Source organism: Pelophylax lessonae, assembly GCF_965119305.1.
Source record: "Pelophylax lessonae genome assembly, chromosome: 7".
NCBI lineage: Eukaryota > Metazoa > Chordata > Amphibia > Anura > Ranidae > Pelophylax > Pelophylax lessonae.
Window position 1 is genome coordinate 268,208,331 of NC_138774.1, and position 22,516 is coordinate 268,230,846.

A 22,516-nucleotide genomic window follows, 5' to 3' on the forward strand; every position below is an offset into this window, starting at 1 on the left:
AGGAGTCTGTGGATTAACACCTAATACCGCAATATAAATGGGAAGTTTTGTCATCGCTGGCAAAATCTTTTTTTCCCCACAATCCTCTGGAGCCTTCAGTCACACAGGCATACACGCCAGATGTGAAGGAGGGTGTCCCTGTCAAAATACACAGAACAAGCCATCTATCTTGCACATAGAGTGGAAAAAACTGCAGAATTATCTGTGAGTGAAAATGTATCGGCACTTATGGTGGAGTCTATGACAAGTTAGAAACACTGAGAATAAAAACGTAAATTGTGTGGATTTCCTGCCTACGAGGGTTTTTTTTGTCACGTTTGCAAGCTATATTGCTGCATTAGTAAAATTTTGTAATCAAAGTCCATATGGTATATTTACCCAAATGATCATGTGATGAGATTTTGTTTCATTGAACTAATCCAAATCGTTTTTTCTAATAAAACATATAAGAAAACTGCATTGCTTTCCAAATAAACAATCTGAAAAGTTTTGATTGCATATGTGTTTACTTCCTTTGATAACAAACCCTTACAGATGCGCTTTTGTAGTTTGTTGTCTTTAGTGGTATTGGAGTCCACCTACATGCATGTAAAATGTCACATGATTTTTATTTTTTTTCAAATACAAGTATAAATAGAGGTTTAACGCTGAAGTTTAGCCATAAAGAATTCTCTATATCTTTAGTGAGTTAATATACAGTACCTGTAGTGAAGAATGCCCAACGTCATGCAGGCAGCTGCACCCTGTAGACCAAGGATCCTCAAACTACAACCCTCCAGCTGTTGTGGAACTACATGTCCCATGAGGCGTTGTAAAACTCTGACATTCACAGACATGACTAGGCATCATGGGAATTGTAGTTCCTGAACAACTGGAGGGCCATAGTTTAAAGACCCCTGCTGTAGAACTTCACTGCAGCGATGCCCTGCCCTCTTCCTGTATCTGAACTTTCAGCAATAAAGAGGGTATTCACTTTGGGTCTTCTATGAAATTGTTGTGAAAAAGTTCTAAATGAGACTCCGCCTTCTCCTCCTTCCTCCATTGAGAAACTTTGTTTCACTGACTGTAACACAATCTGTGAATGGGGAGAGAATCTTCTGAATCGTTAATCCTCCCCCATTTAAAGATTGCGTTACAGACGGTGAAAGCAATGAAAGAAGGTTTCTCAATGGAGGAGGAGGGGGCAGGTGCGTGTCAGGAACTTTTTCACAGTAGCTTCACAGAAGACCTAAAACTATTAATTCCCACAGCACTGGCCATTCAGAGACAGGAAGAGGACAGGGCATCCCTGCAGTGAAGATTTCTACAGGATCTAGCTCCATGCATGATGTGGGACATCCTACCCGAACTCAAACATTGATCACCTGGATCCCAGTTAATTACTTAATGGTAGTGTGTTTTGGTATTTTTTTTTTTTCCTTGTGGGTTGAAGTGGTTGGACTTGTCTTTTTTTCAACCCGATTAAGTGTGCAACTATGTAATAAGAAATGGAAAGAATATAGCACAACTACTACAGAAGACCGTTCAACTCAGTGGTCAGACAAAAGTGTATTAGCCAGAGATGCAACCAGGAGGCCAATGGTAAAATTGCAGCAATTACAAAGACTTGCAGCTTAGGTAGGAGTAATTGTCTTTTTTGGAGAACAACAATCCAGACCATCCACAAAGCTGAGCTTTATGGTAGAGGCTAGAAAATACTGGAGGAGAGTCTCTACAGGGTGGTAAAAGTAGGGGCTCATCTAGTAATGTAATGAAGGGGCATCACATCTCATGTCAAATGGAAATATGCAATGTGGAGTATATTTAGGACTTTATTGGCACCCCAGGGAACACACCATTTATATTAAAAGCAAAACAATTTTTATTAACCAAAAATCATAATTCAATTTACAAATGTTAGAATCAAAATACCTTCAATTGATCAAATAGAGCTCCCCTTATAAATCAGTATAGCAGGACTCCAAGATCAATACAGGTGTGAGAGCTATGAGTGGAGTATAGAAGGATCATAACAAATATTTCTAGGTATACTATATACTAACACTAGTGTTAAAGGGATAAGTTCCTGTCTTTGTTCCCCCGTCCCCCCCTTTAGTCTTTTGGAACTTTTTTTGGTGGGTTACCCAGTTTTAGTAGATACCCACTTAGTCGTATTGCTTAGGCGATTCCATCAGAAGTTAAGCAAGCCCCACATTGCAGGACCATTCACACAGTGCAGCGGGATGCTGGAGTTGCAGCTAACTTCCCCCACACCAAACATGCCGATGCCGGAGGTCTTAAGTGTTTTTTTTTTTTTTTTTTTTTTTTTTTTAAGTCAGTACCTACAATATTTGTAGCTGCTGACTTAAAATTTTTCAAACCGTGTGAACAACCACTTTAAGAACAAAATGAAAGAAATGGAGAACAAGTAAACTTACTATGAACTATGTCTGACTTACTAAAATAGTAACCATGGAAAGGGCAACTCAAAGGCATCCCAGGTGTATGTGTCCTGGGGCGAGCGTGGGAGTGAAAACCAAGATAACCATCAAGGTAATCATAGAGTAGACCTACAAGCATAAACATATTGGAAACAATATGATTGTATTCATTACACATCTAAAGGGATATGTGCACTGCTAGATATACCCTCCTATGCACACACTGCCAGTTCAAGCAGAGCTCCAGACAGTAATCCATAGACATGGCTGTATAACATTCAGACTGGGAATGTCCATATATCTGTAAACAGGCCTGTTGCAGGCTGTTTGATAGCCAGGACCAATTCTTCTAAAAGCTTAAGTTTCCATAAACCTTAAAAATACTTTACATTGTAACCTACTGTGGTATATAGCCAAGACTAATCAATTGTTATGCTGCCAGGGGTTTTAGGTTGCCTCTAGTGTCTTTTTGTCTACTGAATAGGAGGTCAGAAGGGAAACATGTCCTCCATAATCATACCTTTATTAGCAATTGCCTCAGTTGTAATAGGACTGTATATTTGGTTGGTGTGTAGTGGGATTGTTGACCCAGTAGTTTACCTAGTCTTCCTGGAGTAGTGCTTTGTCACCTTATCCCAAAGTGTGTATGTCCATCTGCAACTGTGATTACGAGGCGAAGAACTGACATCATCCCCCAAATGGCCAATCTCCTATTTCATCTTTTGCTGAGTGATGATTTTCATTTTTTTTTCCAGGGTCAAAAGGGTGATCCTGGCATCTCTCCAGGAAAAGCTCTAAATGGATTAAAGGTATCCTCGTCAGTTTGTGTCTTTTCCTTTCCTTATAATCTTCACTTATAAGAAATGATGTCATATCCTCCTAACACCAACCTAAGGAAACCCCTGCCACATTCTTACAAAAAGAATCATAGCAATAACCCCCCTAAATGTGTTATGAATTACAAGAAATTAACTCCTTCTGCAGAATCTTTGCTTTGTCATTTTTTTTACATGCTTTATTGTCCAGGATTTTGCAGGATTATAACATTTAAAAGAAGGAACTCCCCTTCGCTTTGACATCTGTATATGGTGCAACTGAGTAACGGCGGCCATAGACGGATCAAAATTTAGCCGGTTCAGCAGGAACCAACTGAATTTTGATCTGTCTATGGGCAGATTTGTTCTCTCACTCCCCACTGGCAGAACACAATAGCGGTGTGAGAGGGATTCCTCTATCAACACTGACTGTGTTAATGGGGGAATCGCGCAGTTTTCTTTCAGCCCTTGCTTGTGGGAAAGAAAATTGCATAATATACTGCCTGCTAAAGCACACACAAAATCTGCCACACACAAAATGTACAATTTTGTTCATGACACCATGGAAACCTTTCAAGGCTTTGAACCTGTTTTAAGACCCTTATAGCCCCCTAAAATTCTTTAGTTGTACATATTTCCTAAATCTATTTGTTTTTTGACACTCGTTTCTTTGACATCTTAACAGTGCTGGTTTCATTGCAGTGGTACATTGTTCTCTTTCATTTGTTGATTTCCTTAATGTTACTGGTTTGAAATAACTAAATGACATAAGTCTTATGTTAGTAACAATGGACTGTGTTCTGCCAGTGACTTCCTGGGGGACACATAAAGCCAGCATGGACCAGGGCTGTTGGCATCATCTATCACACTAAAGGCTAGAGTTTACGACTGGCATATCTTTTGTATAAAAAGCAGTCAAGGGTGACTGCTGAATTTGTCTGTCTCCTGATAAATTGGCAGCCAGGAATGTACTCATTGTTCTTTCTTCTCCAGGGAGACCCTGGTTTGGCTGGCCTGACAGGCCTTCCTGGGCCTCTTGGTCGAAAGGTAAGTCTCCTGCTCATATTTGAAATTGAAGATGGCAAAGGTGAGTTAACAGAAATACTAGTTAGGAGAGGCAATAGAGTGACTGGGAACATTCATATTTCTCACTAAAGAACAGTGGGCATTGAGTTGCCCTCTCAGTGAGTTGTTTCATAAAGACCTGGTACTCATCAGGTGAGGGGATAAGTCTCTATCTCCATAGAAAACTGAGAGACTGATAAATCATTGGTTGTGGAGAACTGGAGATATTTTCTAGGATATCAGACATTTTCTGAAGGTAAAATAAACACTTTGACTCTTAAAAGCATTTATTATTGCACTGCTGTTAACAGCTACAAAGCCTAATTTTCTCAAATATTGCTTAAATGAAATCAAGATACCTGGCAGATATAAAGTATAATATCCTAATCATACAGTACTAGACATAGGCTGGATATTCATAGACCTCAGGTTATAGACTACTACATTCAGGTGATTATTCATCAAGCAAATATACTTTTTAGTACCTAGAACTAGCAGAAATACATTAATCTCTCCTGTAAGCCTTTAGTACTTGACTACTGGGATAGGGAAAGGGCAGTACTACTGTGTACTGTGCTTTCCAGAGGAGAGAGCAGAGTGATGACCTCATCAGTGCATTGCTCCTAATTCATTGTCCAGTCAAAATCTGGAGGCAGATTGGTGACCAGGCTGGATTACTTAACTGAAAGCAAGGTCACAAACCTGACTTTACCATCTGGATAGTAAGACTGGATGAGCACAATTTTAAAACATTTTGGCAGGTAAAATAGCTTAAGCATTTTACCTCTGTATGTAACTAATTGTCTGGAGTTTAGCATTAAGCCTTTTAACCCTAAATTGGCCCTATAAATACAAGCAGTGCTTTTGAGAGCTGCTTGTGAAGGAAGCTATTCCTATGAACAGGCTCAATCCTTTTTTTCTACTATAGAGCATGGGAAAGGATTGAAGTACTATAGTGTGACCTTTGATCTCAGCTGAAATCCGCAGTCAGGCTCATTGAAGTCATGATGTTCCATTTCCTTGCAGACTGGCCTAAGCTCTTTGAATGCCAGGGTGCTCTGATAAGTAGCTAGTGATCAGCTGCTGTTCCGTCCCTTGTGCTTCACTGTTGGCTCATCATTGCTGTGGCTGCCCTCACCAACCAGGAGGGAGCAATTGGAGATAAGTGAGTGAAAGCTGATGACCACTTCAGAAGGTTGCTATTTGCATATCAGTACTCCCTGGTATTTAGGGTTCCCGTGGCAACCTGCATTAAAAAGAACATCTAAAGGTCTCTGCTAAAACTGTGTGGGTTTCTTAATTCTTACCACAGGTTTAATTTAAACTTTCCCTTGCCTGAGGCTGGTTGAGTGTGTCGGCAAGATCTGCTCAGCCTCAAGCTTGGAAGTTCAGGTTGGAGGCATGGTGGGGAACGTTACACTGTGCCAGAGTATCAGAGAGGAATGCACATATTTTCCAGCACACCGTGGATCGTTGTGCTGTCTGAAACCTTTATTGAAGAATGATCACATCACAGTGGACAAAGTGTAATGTTTTGGAGCCACACAGGACCCTTTTGTCAGGCACAACAGACAGTGGAGGCCTACGTGGCTCTCAAACGTTGCACTTTGCTCACTGTGATGTGACCATTCTTCAATAAAGGTTTAGGATGGTACTCGATGATTCATGGTGTGTTCCATAAGTGCATTGGATGTCTCCAGATCCAACTGGTTGTTGCTGCAGCACCCCCTACTCTTGAGCCTTATTCATGAGTGTGCGATGAGAGTATTGACATTATTGGATTATCAGAGAGGGGGTCAATAGCTATCTTTAGATCTTTAGGACAGGTTATCTTACCTTTTTATTCATGTGTTCTTTGGCCAGCTGACTTGACCCTGCACTTCCCACTGACATGGGATTGTTACTCCAGCCAAAAACAGTCAGCTTATGCTCATGGGTACAAATGTAAGAAAGATATTTTGATGAAGAAAAACATACATACTTTGCCCATCAGTGTCATAAAAAAAATATATATAAATATAGTAAGCTTGTGTGAATTGATACATGCATATATTTTCCATAGTCCAGCCACGATTTTCCTAATGAGCAGTCCTGCTGCTGTGCTAGTCGGGTGAAGAGGTCTTTTACTGCTATATAGTCTGCATACAGTTCACTGCAGAAAACTGGGAAATGTAAATCCGTGGAGACTATTTTTGGTTTGCAGTGTAAACTGATTGGCACGCTATTTTGTTTATAAGCAACAGGCTAAAGATTTCATGACATGCAAGGATTTTTTTTAATGGTTTGTAGCTGATTTTTTTTATTTATTTCATACATTTCCAAGAAAATTATGTGCTTAGCTCTGTAAAAAGAATATGCTAGCTATCACTGGATATCATTTAAAGTGGACCTGTCACTGCAATTCACACTTCACGTGAAGCAATAGAGGAACATTTCACATTCCCAAATAGCATTGGTAGTTTGATTAAAAAGTACCCATTTACCCCTTAAAGTGTCCTAATGTATAAGCAGGGGAGAACCCTAATCTTGAGATCTAGGTACCACTGCCCAGACAGTGCATCAGGTCCAGCGCCTCCCTGTACACTACACGGCAGTTAGGCTACAGCCTGGTCCACTATTCCCCCCTCCCCCCCCCAACTGGACAATTAAGAAGCAGCACACTTTTATGGTCTTCACTCCGCCATCTTGTACTGCAAGAATTGTAATTGTTAGAATGACAGCACAGTGGAAACCAGTAGAGAGCTAGGCCTTTTTTTCCCAATCTTGAGTGCTGCTGGGCAGGGATTATATGAGGCTGATGCATACTCCAGTACACGAGTTAGTCCTATATAAAATAGATTTTATATCAAGTACATAACTGCATTAAATTATTATGTACTTTTTATCATTGAAGTTCACTGTTACACATTCTTGTCACCTAGGTTAAAGCAATGGTTTTTCATTCTCATACATAATCATACATATTCATTTAATACCTACTTAATACAATTCTCTAGTTCCACTCTTCTTTATGGATGTTGGTTTCTTCTCAACTAAATTACCATAATTTCTAAATGCTGTAGTAGATTACAACTATAAATTCCATCAGTCCTTAGTAAAAGTAGTAGGAATCATCACATTGTTTATATGTAAGAGGAATATTATATTAGTAATAGTCCGCATCACGGAAAGTTCCAATATAAAAAAGTCATACATTTTATTGATTACATAAGGCTAAAATCACAGCCTTTAGCCTTATGCAATCAATAAAATGTATGACTTTTTTATATTGGAACTTTCCATGATGCAGACTATTACCAATATCCTAGTGGAATCAAGCTGGCAGAAGCTTGGAATTGGGCTAAAGAGCTCTGAAGTCTGTTTGATTGGGATATATGGCATGAGCACTTCTCTTGGATTTTATGTAAGGAGAATATTATACTTGATATACATTATCTGAATAGTACTGTTAAAAAAAAAAAAAAAAAAATTCACTCTATTGCCTATTAATGCAATATTCCACTTTTTCTTGTTTAAGGGACAAAAGGGTTATCCCGGACCCCAAGGTCATCCTGGTGAACCGGTAAGATAATCTGACCCCTTTAAAAAGTCACATGTTTATTGTCTGTGTGCTTTTAAACATTTACCAAAAATCATTAGATAATGAATAAAGTTACCATACAAAGAAAGTTTATTAGCAACTGTGGCATGCAAATCTTTCATTTTTGCAGTATTGAAGTTAATTGTACACATAATTCATTAAAAAATCATTGTGTGAAATGATCAGTTTGATTGTAACCGTACACGAAGCAGGTTTCTAAGATGTCCAGTGTGTGTGCTGTGCTTACCTTTTTCCCCATTCTTTCCTAATCTCCATCTTTTGTGTCCTTCTATCCCTCATCTTCATTATGCCTTTTCCTTTCTGCTCCAGTCTCTGACTCTCTCTCTTTTCCTATTCCCTCCTTTTCCTTGTCCCCTTCCTATCTTTCACTACCTTCTCTCTTTCTTATTCTGTTTTCCTTTCATTCTTTCTTATTTCTCTTTCATTATTCTCTTTAATGCATATATTTATTTTTCTCTCTCTCTCTCTCTCTGTCTTCACTTCTTTGATCTTCCCTTTTCCTTCATCTTCTGCCTTCCTTTCCTTATGTTCCATCTTTCTCTTCTATCTTCCCTCTTTCTTTCAGGTTTAACTCTTTCTCTCCCTCCTACTCTCTCCCTCTGCTGTTTCCATCTGTCAGCGTCCCTACCTTTTTAGCTCTGTGTCTCTGCCTCATTCTTTCCTGTCTGTATCTCTGTTTCTCCCCTTTTTGTTTTTAGATCTCCTGGTATACTGCCTCTTCAGGCTAAACAAAGTGGATGATTTAAATCCCAGGCTACTGAGAATAAAACTCCTGAGTCACATTATTTACAACTAAATGAAATGAACAGGCTGATTAAAATGTCCATCTCCCTTTTTCTTTATGTCTCCCCATCTGTCTCTCTCTCTCTCTATCTCGCTCTCTCTCTCTCCATTCGCCCTTTTGCTTTCTCTCTTTCACTCTCCTTGCTCTTTCTGTTTCTCTCACTTTCTCTCTATCTCTCCGTTCTCCCTTTCACTCCCTCTCTCTTCTCCCGCCTCCTCTCTCTCTCTCTCTCCCCATTTTTTTCTCTCTCCATTCTTCTCCCTTTAACCCCCCTCTCCCTCGATCCCTCTTTCTGTGTTTCCCCTCTTACTCATTATTAAAGCGGCTTCTTCATTTGCAGGAATCCTTCTGACCTGTCTCTGGAGTCCTCTGAAAATGACAGCCAGAAATACTTTTACATTTATACAAAATAAATGTGTGTTTTAACATGACGTTAGTGGAAATCGCCAGCTCCCAATTTTTGTGCCTAATCCGCTTATTAACCCCTACATTCCTACCGACCATTGACAGGATTATTGTTCACACTATAACCTTCTTGTTCCTCGACCTTCCTCCCCCCTTCTTGCATGTTTGGATAAGTTGGTCTGCGCAGAGATGGAAATGAATAGTAAGGTTGTTTCAAGAGAGACCATTGACTCTTGAAAGCGTTTTGGCAGAGAGTGACTGCTTCGAACCATTCCATGTGTTATAGATAAAGATTTCGCTGACACCTTAAAGGAACTCCTCTTATTTCAGCATTTGTTTAGGGTGACAGATACAGATCTTGTTTTGTGCTGTCTTGGGTTTAGATATTTGAATTCATTGCTAGCTGTAGCGAAGTGGGCACAGGAAGCAGGAGTGAGGATTTAATGCGGTGCCTCTTCTTCTCTTGCAGGGAGAGCATGGACCGGATGGAAGCCCGGGGGCCAAAGGTTATCCTGGCAGGCAGGTGCAGTAAATCTTACCATGCTGCAGTGCAGGTTCTAACTCTGTGCAGCGAGTTATGGGGCTAGACAACACCTTGCTCACCTGAGAGTTTATTTAGGCATTTTTGCAGTGCTGTTTGTATTGAATGAAAGGCCTTTTATTATAAATTACTGGGTAATGCAAACAGAGCAGTGTTGCGATTTTGCACATCAGGTTTCCAGTTATTCCCCAACTGAATGACTTTTTAAGCAAGCACAAATTACACATTGGTTTCCGTAAAAGAACATTTAAAAAACCATTAACCCTAAAGCAAAAAAAAAAAAAAGATACAAAAAGTTACTTACAGCATTCACAATTGTGTATATAAAATGTTAATTAAATATTTGACATGTAGGTGGTAGTGCAATAAACTGCAGCATGTTAGCAGCCGGTTTAGACTAAAGTTGGCATAAGGAAGAACTCTTGCCAAAGCGAAAACCTTTCTGTGGTTTTTCCGGACAGAGCTGTCTTGTCTTTACGAATAACCTTTTAGCACGGTCTTCTCCATATCTGAAGCTAGAAGGGCTGCTTATATGTAAATTGGACAACCTCCTGAATATGTAGCCAAAATAATTTGGTGTCTCTGCCATCCATGCCCCAAAGCTCAACTCCAGCCAAAGCTTTCTGGAAGGGCACTCCTATTTTCATTGCAACTCCCTTCCCCACACATACCAACCCACTCTTCTTTAGCAGCGGTAAAAGCTCCCTTTAGGTTTCTAAACTATCAGGTATTTCATTTTCGGAAGCAGGATGAAGATGTACCTATACTCTGACTTAAAACTTGCATAGCAAGTTCTGGGAACTCCTGGTATGATGGAGCCCCATTTTTTTTTTTTTTTTTTACTAGTACCTGCAAGCATAGAAAAGTCTCTGGTCTACTACTATAAGCTTAGTTTAGTAACCAGAAAGAGAAACTGTCAACAATGGCCATATGCAAGAGTGCAGCCTTGTCTGTAAGCATTTTATTTTTTTAGTTAGTTACTCTCCCTGTTGGAGCAAACATTTCAGGCTAATGCCTCGTACACACGCACCGATTGTTGGCCGACCGATCGGCCGTCTTTTGTCCAGTGTTGTTGTGTTGGTTGAAATGTGCTCTAGACTGCACACGAATTTTGTCGGCCAACAACAACCAACTGCAGAAGTGATGTCATGTTCTGGTTTTCTTTCCGTGTGTTTTTTCTTCTCTGAGCATGCCCAGTCTTGCTCATCAGATTTTTGTCTGCCGAAATCTGTACTGACTGAGGAACAATCGGCCGTTCTGGTGACGGCCAGCAAATATTTTATAGCATGCACACCAGATTTTGTTCGGCCGAAAAGTCGCAGTCGGTTGTTGGAAGCATCATACTAACAAGCCGACAATCGGCCGATCGGACGTTGGCCGAAAATTTACGGCCAACAATCGGTGCGTGTGTACGAGGCTTTAGTGTCAGGCTGTAAGGTCGTCCTTTGCTCATAATAGAAAAACAAGATGATGTGAGGATTGAAAAATAAAAATTCTTTAATTGACAGCTTTACCCTCCAGTAGCATCCAGATCACCTATTTTGATCCACATAAATAGAGAAGTTTGTTTTTATAAGGACCTTACTGCCTGACATAGCTTCTTTAACAGGAAAACAAATCAACCTGCACAATTTATAAATAGGCCAGAGCCCATCTCACGCATTTATGATACAGCTAGCAGAGGATCTTGTTTGAGGGCATTCTGATCTGACCACCTTTCTTAGTCTGTGGACAGCTGTTTGTCACCTAGTTAAGCAATATTCCCCACTTTTCCCTATAAGCATGCTACATGAATGAATGATTTAACACTGTTCCATTGCAAAAATGCAGTAAAAACCCATATGTAGTTTTGCTGCGTTTTTACCATCTTTCTGGTGTGTTTCTGGTGCATTTTTTGGTTGCCTTACATCAGCATGCACCTGTGAAAAATGGACATGCAACTCAAAAAAGCACCAATGCTTTGATGCCTTTTGATTTCAAATAAAAAGTAGATAATGTTGGCTTTTATTGGTACCAAGAGAAGGGCAGCCACATTTTGTTATGATAAAATACCAATATTTATTACAAAAATATATAAAAAAAGGTAATAAAACCATGCATTAGTATTTAACATCGGACAATATCCGCCGTATATTGAAAAAGCCTCAAAGACCTCAATATCTTGGCATCAAAGAAGTTTTGGCCTATACAAAAGAAAACATTACAAAAAAATCAATAATTTAATATGTCAAACATCCATGCAGCATGCTGTATCTCATATAGCAGCTCATTTATCACAAGAGTGTTGCACAGAGATGGTAGGGCATTGCATTCAATTACAAAAAAATCTATAATTTACCAAATGTCAAACATCTGGTTGACATATGGTAAATCCATTGATTTTTTTGTATTTTTTTCTTTTCCTCCTTCTCCTGCAGTACATTAAACACAAGCCCAAACAAGAGCATAGAACCTCTGTCAAGTTTTTACTACTGTTCCTGCATTTATTTTTCTTTATTTCCTGTGTGGTAACTGAGACAGGAAGTGAGCGAAATCTCCAATGGAAGTCAGACACTAACAAAATATTTTTTATAGTATAGTGCGTAAACAGTGAGAATGTCCGATTTGGGCTGCTGTCTGGCTGTTGGGGAGATTTTATTCTCTATGGTTACCAGCAGAGGGAATGAGGTTAAAGCTCACCTACATGGACAGAGATGGCAAAAAAAAAACACCTGACAATGTATATTCCCCCCTTCTGCCTCTGTCCAAACCCCAAAAGTAAATATATATATATATACAGTGGGTACGGAAAGTATTTAGTCCCCCTTACATTTTTCACTCTTTGTTATATTGCAGCCATTTGCTAAAATCATTTAAGTTCATTCTTCTTCCTCATGAATGTACACATAGCACCCCATACTGACAGAAAAACACAGAATTGTTGACATTGTTGCAGATTTATTAAAAAAGTAAAACTGAAATATCACATGGTCCTAAGTATTCAGACCCTTTGCTGTGACACTCATATATTTAACTCAGGTGCTTTCCATTTCTTCTGATCATCCTTGAGATGGTTCTACACCTTCATTTGAGTCCAGCTGTGTTTGATTATACTGATTGGACTTGATTAGGAAAGCCACACACCTGTCTATATAAGACCTTCCAGATCACAATGCATGTCAGAGCAAATGAGAATCATGAGGTCAAAGGAACTGCCTGAAGAGCTCAGAGACAGAATTGTGGCAAGGCACAGATCTGGCCAAGGTTACAAAAAGATTGCTGCTGCACTTAAGGTTCCTAAGAGCACAGTGGCCTCCATAATCCTCAAATAGAAGACGTTTGGGACGACCAGAACCCTTCCTAGAGCTGGCCGTCCGGCCAAACTGAGCTATCGGGGGAGAAGAGCCTTGGTGAGAGAGGTAAAGAAGAACCCAAAGATCACTGTGGCTGAGCTCCAGAGATGCAGTCAGGAGATGGGAGAAAGTTGTAGAAAGTCAACCATCACTGCAGCCCTCCACCAGTCGGGGCTTTATGGCAGAGTGGCCCGTCGGAAGCCTCTCCTCAGTGTAAGACACATGAAAGCCCGCATGGAGTTTGCTAAAAAATACCTGAAGGACTCCAAGATGGTGAGAAATAAGATTCTCTGGTCTGATGAGATAGAAATAGAACTTTTTGGCCTTAATTCTAAGCGGTATGTGTGGAGAAAACCAGGCACTGCTCATCACCTGTCCAATACAGTCCCAACAGTGAAGCATGGTGGTGGCAGCATCATGCTGTGGGGGTGTTTTTCAGCTGCAGGGACAGGACAACTGGTTGCAATCGAGGGAAAGATGAATGCGGCCAAGTACAGGGATATCCTGGACAAAAACCATCTCCAGAGTGCTCTGGACCTCAGACTGGGCCGAAGGTTTACCTTCCAACAAGACAATGACCCTAAGCACACAGCTAAAATAACGAAGGAGTGGCTTCACAACAACTCTTTGACTGTTCTTGAATGGCCCAGCCAGAGCCCTGACTTAAACCCAATTGAGCATCTCTGGAGAGACCTAAAAATGGCTGTCCACCAACGTTTACCATCCAACCTGACAGAACTGGAGAGGATCTGCAAGGAGGAATGGCAGAGGATCCCCAAATCCAGGTGTGAAAGACTTGTTGCATCTTTCCCAAAAAGACTCCTGGCTGTATTAGATCAAAAGGGGGCTTCTACTAAATACTGAGCAAAGGGTCTGAATACTTAGGACCATGTGATATTTCAGTTTTTCTTTTTTAATAAATCTGCAACAATGTCAACAATTCTGTGTTTTTCTGTCAGTATGGGGTGCTATGTGTACATTCATGAGGAAGAAGAATGAACCTAAATGATTTTAGCAAATGGCTGCAATATAACAAAGAGTGAAAAATTTAAGGGGGTCTGAATACTTTCCGTACCCACTGTGTGTGTGTGTGTGTATATATATATATATATATATATATATATATATATATATATATATATATATATATATATATATAATGGTCTGGATTAAGCTTTTTTTTTTTTTTTTTTTTTTTTCTGAACAAAGTAATTTTTTATTTAGAACAAAAACTTAATTTTCTCTTTTGTTCATTGACCGACACAGCTCCTGATCTTCTTAACCATTGGGTTATACTGTCCCCTACAGGAGTAGAACACTAGACAGAAAAAGAATCTAGCTACGCCTATGGGCAGTCCCAGGGAGTACACTCCCTCTCCTTGCTACAGGTACCCAGTTTTTTTCTGCCCAGTCAGGAGTAAGGACCTAGTTTATTGCTGGTACTGGCAAATTTTTTCTTTAGATAGAATTTTTTTTCTCCTGAATTTTTCCTGTGAGATCTATAATCAACTGCTGGACTGGGCAATGCGCTGGATCATCTCCGCTCCGTGCTAGTCTCACTGGTCTGGGGCTGGCCTGCGAGTTTTAATGCCTCCCGAGGTCGCATACACCTGAGTTGCAGCGCTCTTTCTGGCCGATAGCCCCCCATTTCGATGGAGAGGGGTTCTGTCTTGAGCGGTGCCCTCACGGTTCCTGAAATGGTGAGTAGCTGTCCCCACTAGATTTCGATGGTGGTGCTGACTCCTGGACCCTTTACTTTCTGATTGCCGCATGTGGAGTGCAGATTATCCTGGTGGATATTATAGCAGGTGCCTATTTCTGATGGGTGGTGAGTCTGGTGGGGTTCACTTACTCTCCCTGCTGAGGATCGCTTGGTGCTTTGTGCCTGGCAACCGAGTGGTGCTGCCAGTGCGGTGGGGGTTGTCCCTTGCAGTGTTTTACATCTTTTTTGTGGGGTCCCCCTGGTGACTCACGGAGTCTTTGGAGCACATCTCCCCACCTGTTCCCCTCTCTAAAGGCTGTGGGGCCCTCCGGATCCCAATCATCCATTGATGCACTGACGGCGGTCCTAAAGTCCTTTGTGTCCCGGATGGAGGTGGCTTTTGGGCGACAGGCTAGCAAAAAGTGCCCCCCGCCTTCCCCTGCTTCATCTGTCTTCTCAGATCCTGAATCTGATTCAGCCACCGTGGAAGTGGGTCACCCTGCTGGGTCTGCAACTACGCGCCAGGAATCCTCTGATAGTGAGGATTTTTCCTCCACTCCTGCTACTGCGCACAAAAAGGCGCTTGTGAAAGCACTGATTGTATCTGTGAGTGAGATCTTGAAGATGGAAGACACAGCTGCGACAGAGGCGCGGGTTCCCCTTGGCAATCACAAGCCATCCAGAGTGGTAAAGGTGTTTCCTTTCCCCGCCTATTTTAACAGAACTGTCGCTAAAGAGTGGGGACGACCAAAGCTTCCCCTTGGGGTCCCTAAACGATTTACTAGGCATTACCCCTATAAGGAGTCCCTTATTAGGAAGTGGACTGTTACACCGGTGGTGGACCCTCCGGTTTCCAGATTGACCAAGATTCTGGTTGAAGAGTTCCTGGCCTTCAAAGGTCTGGCTGACAGGAAGGAGGAGGCTGTGGCCCGCAATATGTAGACTCTGGCTGGTTCAGCACTGAGGTTGGCATTCACCATTGCCCTGGTGTCGCAAACTCTGACCGAGTGGGCTAAGCTTTTACACCGTGACCTGGAGGGAGAACAGCTCCCCCCTGCCTTTGCTGAGCAGGCAGACCAGCTTGTCCAGGGGCTGCAGTTTATCTGTGATGCCTCTTTGGATGCGGCTCCCCTTGTGGCTTGGCTCTCTTTTTCGGCAGTGGTCCTTTGGCGTGTCTTTTGGCTTAAATGCTGGTCTGCGGATCAGACTTCTAAAAAGGCCTTTACTGACCCCCCCCCCCTTCAAGAGGATCGCCTGTTTGGGGCTACCCTAAATGACATCATTAAAGGTCTCACAGTGGGAAAGGGTACTTTTCTTCTGCAGGCTACTAAGGTCAAGGAACCTCGTAGTAGATGTGGGACCCCCTCCTCGGCTCATAAGAAGTTTTTTGTCCCTCAGGGTTGACTGACAAGGGCTTGAAGCCTTTCAGGGCCTCTTCAGGAGGATCTAAACAAACCTGGTCTGGCAAGCTAATAGCGGGCTTCTTCAGACCCGCAGGCAAGGCTCCTTCAGCATGAAGGTGCGCCCTCACCCATATTGGGGGTAGGGGGACGCCATCAATGGTTTCCAGGCCCGTGGACTTCACTGGTACAAGGTAAGTGGGTCCATAAAGTCATTCAGTCCAGCTACAAGATAGTTTCCCTCTTGCCCCTCGGCAAGGTTCTTTCCTTCCAACTTGCACCTGTCCCCGGACCATTTACAGGGTCTGTTTGTGGCTGTACAAAACCTGTTACTTCAAGGGGTGATTGATCCAGTTCCGACTTTGGGACATTTTCAGGGGTTTTACTCAAACCTGTTTACAGTTCCTAGGAAGGAAGGCAAAGTGCGTCCAATCCTGGACCTCAAGGCGCTTAACTGCTTTGTGCGGGTGCAAAAGTTCCAAATGGAGTCCATTCTAACAGTGGTGGCATCCCTACATCAGGGGGATTTTCTTGCCTCCATCGACATCAAGGATGCTTTCCTTCACATTCCAATATGTCCCGGTCACCAGCGCTTCCTCTGCTTTGCCGTGAAAGAAGAGCATTATGAGTTTGTGGCGTTACCCTTTGGTCATGCCTCTTCTCCTCGGGTCTTCACAAAAGTGTTAGCCCCGTTGCTAGCGTTGTTATGCTAGCGGGGGATGGCAGTACTGGGCTACTTGGATGACCTCCTTCTTCTGCGAGTGGAGTCCCCTTCTGCTCTGGTGGAAAACCTGGAAATCAGCATACGAACTCTGAAGGAGTTCGGCCGGATTCTGAATCTTCAGAAGTCTGCTCTGGTTCCATCCAGAAAGCTGGACTATCTGGGTCTGACTCTGGACTCAGCCTTAGCCAAGAGTGCTCCTTCCTCTGGACAAACTCCAGAAATTGCAGGCTGCAATTCATCTCCTGCTGTCCAGCAGATGGTCATCCCTCCGGACTTGCATGCGGGTGCTGGGCCTGGTGTCTACCTTCGATGCGGTTCCATTTGCACAGTTCCTTACGAGGTCCCTGCAAAGGGAGATTCTGGCCCAATGGGACAAGACTCCACAGTCCCTGGACAATCAGGTCTGGCTGAGACAGGGAACGAAGGAGTCCTTGATATGGTGGCTTCATTCTCCGGCGATTTGGTTGGGCAAATCCTTCCTTCCCTTGCATTGGACAGTGGTCACGACGGATGGGGAGATGTCCTCGGCAAAAATTCTGTTCAGGGGATCTGGACACTGGAAGAGTCCAGACTACCGATCAATGTCTTGGAACTCCGAGTGATCAGACTGTGCCTGGACTATTGGACGGATCATCTTCAGGGATGTCCAGTGCGCATTCAATCGGACAATACCACGGCCATGGCTTATGTCAATCACCAAGGGGGCACTAAATGTGTCCTGGTGACTCGGGAGGTAGCTGGCATTCTAAGGTGGGCAGAACGGTTCGTTCCAGCCCTCTCGGCCGTATACATTCTGGGGATGGAAAACTGGCAGGCGGACTACCTCAGTCAGGCGTTGGACCAAGAGGAGTGGTCCCTTCATCCGGAGGTGTTTTATCAGTGTGGTCTCCGATGGGGCATCCCCAAGGTGGATCTGTTGGAATCTCGCCTCAACAGAAAGGTGCAGAGGTTTGTGGCTCGGTCACGAGATCCCCTGGTGGACGCCACAGACGTGCTGGTGGCCCAGTGGGGTCAGTATCGTCTGATTTATGCCTTCCCTCCTCCGAAGCTTCTGCCAAGTCTTCTATGCAGTATTGAGGCAGAAGGGATTCTGGTCATCTTAGTGGCTCTGGACTGGCCTCACTGGGCTTCGTACGCCTATCTGGTGTGGCTGGTCGCCTACGTTCCTTGGAAGCTTGACTCAGGGAGGATCTGCTGTCCCAAGGACCAATCTTCGTCCTGCTTTACAAGTGCTGGCTTTGACGGCTTTGCTGTTGGAACGCCAGGTGCTGATGGATAGAGGTTTATCTGAGTCAGTGATTCCAACGCTGTTAAAAGCTAGGAAATCTACTACTAGGAAGATCTATCATTGTACGGGGAAGATGTACATTACGTGTTGTGATTCTCTTAGGATTCATCCACACTCCTTCCCGGTGGCTCAGATTTTGACCTTCCTTCAACGGGGGGTTGAACAGATATTGGCCCTGAGTACCGTCAAGGGCCAGGTGTCGGCTTTGGCGGTCTTCTTCCAATGACCTTTGGCCACACACTCCTTGGTGAGTACTTTTCTTCAGGAAGTTAGTCACTTGACCCCTCCAGCGTGGTCTCTGTTGCAGCCTTGGGGGCTCAATTTGTTGTTCTGTCCTTCAGAAGCCTCCTTTTGAGAATCTTCAAGAGAATCCCCTGCTTACTCTGTCCCAGAAGGTGGCCTTATTGGGGGCTTTCTTCCCTGCACACAGGGTGTCTGGATTGGCGGCGTTACCCTGTCGTTCACCTTACTTGGTGGTTCACAGAGATAAGGTGGTTTTTCGCCCCTGTCTGTCGTTCCTTCCTCAGGTTGTCTCTGATTTTCATTTGAATGAAGACATTGTGTTACCTTCCCTGTGTCCCAGGCCAAAACATCCGAAGGAAATTGCTTTGCATACCTTTGGATGTGGGCCGGGCGATTGGGATGTACCTGGCAGCTACGGAGTCTTTTAGGAAATCAGACTCACTATTTGTGCTTATGGATGGGCCTCGGAAAGGGTTGTCCGCTTCCTCTGCGACCACATTTATGTGTTGGCATCTGTGGAAGCTTCCTTTGGCTGCAAGGTTTTGCAGGCTGCTGTTTAGAGGACCTGGTCCTCTTTGAGGGTGTATTTTTTTCAGGTGAGCTCCAGTTGTTTTGGTTGAGCTCCTGTTTACCTGGTTGGCTATGGTTAGCCTTGGAAATGTCTTTTTTGCTGTTCCCACCCCTCATGTTTAACACTGCTTTGGGACATCCCAATGGTTAAGAAGATCAGGAGCTGTGTCCGTCAATGGACGAAAGAGAAAATGGGATTTTTGACTTACCGTAAAATCCATTTATCTGATGTTCATTGACGGAAACAGCACCCACCCCTCTGTGAAGTTGTAATTCTTCTGACACTGCTTGTAACGAAACTGAGTACCTATAACAGGGAGAGGGAGTATTCCCCATGGGACTGCCCATAGGCGTAGCCAGATTTTCTGCCTAGTGTCCTACTCCTGTAGGGGGCAGTATTACCCAATGGTTAAGAAGATTAGGCGCTGTGACCGTCAATGAATTTTAGAGAAATGGATTTTACAGGAAGTCAAAAATCAAATTTTTCCCTTTTTTTTAAATATAAACATATACAGAATACAGAAAGTAACACGTGTGCAATCTTTTGTCATCACCAGATGTAGAGAAGTTAGGCAACAGATTGCAAAAACTGTGCACATAATTGCATTCAACAGTGTCACTGAGTGAATGACCAGTAAATCACATAATATAGAAGATGTCAATTGAGGCACTGTAAAACTAAGATGTCACATGAGGAGCTTCAACTACCTCAGTGGGGTAAATGGGGATAAACCGGTTTGGGGAGGGGCTAAGTTAGGGGATATTTCAACCAATATGACCACCAGTTTTAAGTTACTTGGCATTTTCTGGAACTTTGAAAAACAAACTGCTGAAACCAGTTTTCTGGGCTACACTGGAAGCATGACTAAAAATGAATGCTGGAAAGGTGAAGTAAAGTGCTGGAAGTTGATCCCTTAGTATTGAGAAACACGTTTTTAGTTAAGCCTAACGCCCCGTACACACTTGCTGAATGTGGGGCAGTATTGGCTGGTTCAATAGAAACCGGCCGACATTCGGCCCATGTGTACTGCAGCTGGTCCGACAGAAGCTGGCCGCTCGGCCAGCATTTGTCGAAGGGGCATGACCGAAAAAGATCTTCCAACTGTCTCTCGGACAGCGCTCTCAGCTAATAAAAGTGCCACATAGCTGCCTTTTAAAGTCCAGATGATTTTGTTATATCCATATCTGGTAGATTGTGATAGACAATGCCCTTTGTGTTCTTGTCATCATCAACAGTGCAGGGCACACTGCACTGCTGCTTTAGACAGTACATACACTATTTTATACCCTGGTTAAGACTTATCTTTTAGGAGCTTGGCTGCGTTTTTAGTCCAATAGACACTTTAATATATGTTTAATGTCCTGATAAAGGGGTATTCTCTGGTCCCTGATACTTGTTGGATGGAGATCACTTTACCATTTTGATTTAAAACAAAATAGTTTGGATGCTTAAAATGGTTCTTTGTTAAAAACACGTAAACATTACATTTATGTCCTATAACCTACCGTGGAGATAAAGTGTATTGCTTTAAACGTGGCTCCCCAAACTTTGTGGAAGTCTAGTAAGGAAGGTTTCTCAGCCATATAGACTTTTATACAAGTCGTCAATCTACAAATGCTAAAACCTCTTTCAAAATAATTTAATTTTAAATTCAGATATTGTTCAAATATCAGACAGAAAAAAAAGGATGGATTCGTCATGCAAAAGAAAAAACTGTGAAAAATTACAGATCCAAAGATGGTTTTGTCAACATTGACCCTTTGCAAGGCTTGTTTTACTAAAAAGTAATTTTTAGGAAAATTAGTAATTGGCACAAAAGCTTACATTTCTTAAAACGGTTGTCTTGTGTCTGCAGATGACCTAAGCCTGGTACTCGAAGAACCAGGGCAGTAGTCTGTTGATAATGTCATCACTGAATCATTCTCACAGGCTTTGCTTCAAGTGTCTTCAGCCTATCTGGTCTGCAAATACTGTGATGGATTGTGGTAGAGATGCACTAGTATGGCAAATATAGCCTTAGAACCTTAGTGTTTCTATTGGACACTTAACAAACTCGGAGCTTGAAAATGAAGAAGAGCCCTAAAGCTGAACTACAAACCGAGATAAAAACACCCGTTAATGTAGTTATATAATCATCAAAACAATCCTAAAATGTATATCTAAATTCAGCTAGCATTGGTACCTGAATCTGTTTTTAATCAGGCTCCTGTTATCAGTAAACAGCACCCAGACTGAGAAAGTGAGGGCCAACAATGGAGGAAAATCCAGTGCTAACCGTGAATATGATAGTAGGAGGAGAAAGTAGAGTGCTGACTGCATCCGTATTCTGCCGCTTATTGATTGTCCAGTCAGCAGGCTGGTCAAGTGACCAAACTGTCCTTTTGCTCCAGTAGATGTTGTGGACCTAGCTGTGCTTTGCGGCAGGGCTGTCTGGATCACAAGGCTTGATCTGAAAGATTTTAGCAGGTACAACCCTATTTCCAAAAAAAGTTGGGACTGTATAAAATCCACATAAAAACAGAATTCAATGATTTGCTTATATATTTTATTCAAAATAGAAAACAAATCAAATGTTTAAATGGAGGTAATTTTGATATTGATGGCAGGAACACGTTTCAAAAAAGTAGAGACGGCCATATTTATAACAGTTTAGCATCCCCTCTTTTTTTAACAACACTCTGCAAACGTCTGGGAACATTCTTGTCTGATATAGGATTTTAACTGCTAAACAGTCCTTGGTCATCTTTGTCGTAATTTATTTTTCCAATATGCTCCAGACATTTTCAGGCAGGCCTTTCCTGAAAAAAATGTTAGCTGGATATATCTTTCAGCATTGATGGTGCCTTTCCAGAGGTGCAAGCTGGCCGTTCCATTCACACTAATGCACTACCATACCATCCCATACCATCAGAGGTGCAGGCTTTTCAACTGATAACAAACCGGAAGGTTCCTCTCCTCTTCGTTCCAGGAGGATGCAGCACCCATGGTTGTCAAAAAGAATGTCAAATTTTGATTTGTCAGACTACAGAACAGTTTTTCCACTTTGCAACAGACCATTTTAAATGAGCTTTGACCCATAGAAGATGGCAGTGTTTCTGGATCATGCTCAGATATGGCTTCTTTGTATGATAGCACTGTTACTTGCATTTTTGGATTCACAGACTGTTATCCTTAGCCCATGCAGCGATGTTCATCACAGAATCATGCTATTTTTTAATGCAGTGCCGTCTATGGGCAAGAAGATCACAGGCATCCAGTAGTGTGTTTCAGTATTGTCCGTTGCACACAAATTTTCTGGATGACATTATAAATCTTTTACATTATATTGTTTAATATATATATTATGTACTGTAGATGATGATATATGTAAAGCCTTTGTAATTTTATGTTGAGGGACATTATTCCTGAAATAGTTTGACTATTTTCTGGTGCAGCTTTTCACAGATTGGTAAACCTCTGCCCATGTTTACTTCTGAGACAATCTGAGTCTCTAAGATCCTCTTTTTATACCTAGTCGTGTTATTGAATTGTTGCCAATTAACCTAATTAGTTGCAAAATGTTCTTCCAGCTCTTCCTTATTAGTATCGCTTATTTTGCCAGCTTTTTGTTGCCCTATCCCAACTT

The 22,516-nt window shown here is 42.3% G+C and overlaps 1 protein-coding gene across 1 annotated transcript in view; it reads left to right on the top strand.

The window, feature by feature from the left end:
- Nucleotides 1–22,516, top strand: part of COL27A1 (collagen type XXVII alpha 1 chain) — a 582,809-nt gene that overhangs the window by 129,684 nt on the left and 430,609 nt on the right. Inside the window, exons 6-9 of the mRNA XM_082264626.1 lie at nt 3,176–3,229; nt 4,229–4,282; nt 7,818–7,862; nt 9,560–9,613. Coding sequence (XP_082120752.1) covers nt 3,176–3,229; nt 4,229–4,282; nt 7,818–7,862; nt 9,560–9,613 — 207 coding nt within the window. The remainder of the gene's footprint in view (nt 1–3,175; nt 3,230–4,228; nt 4,283–7,817; nt 7,863–9,559; nt 9,614–22,516) is intronic.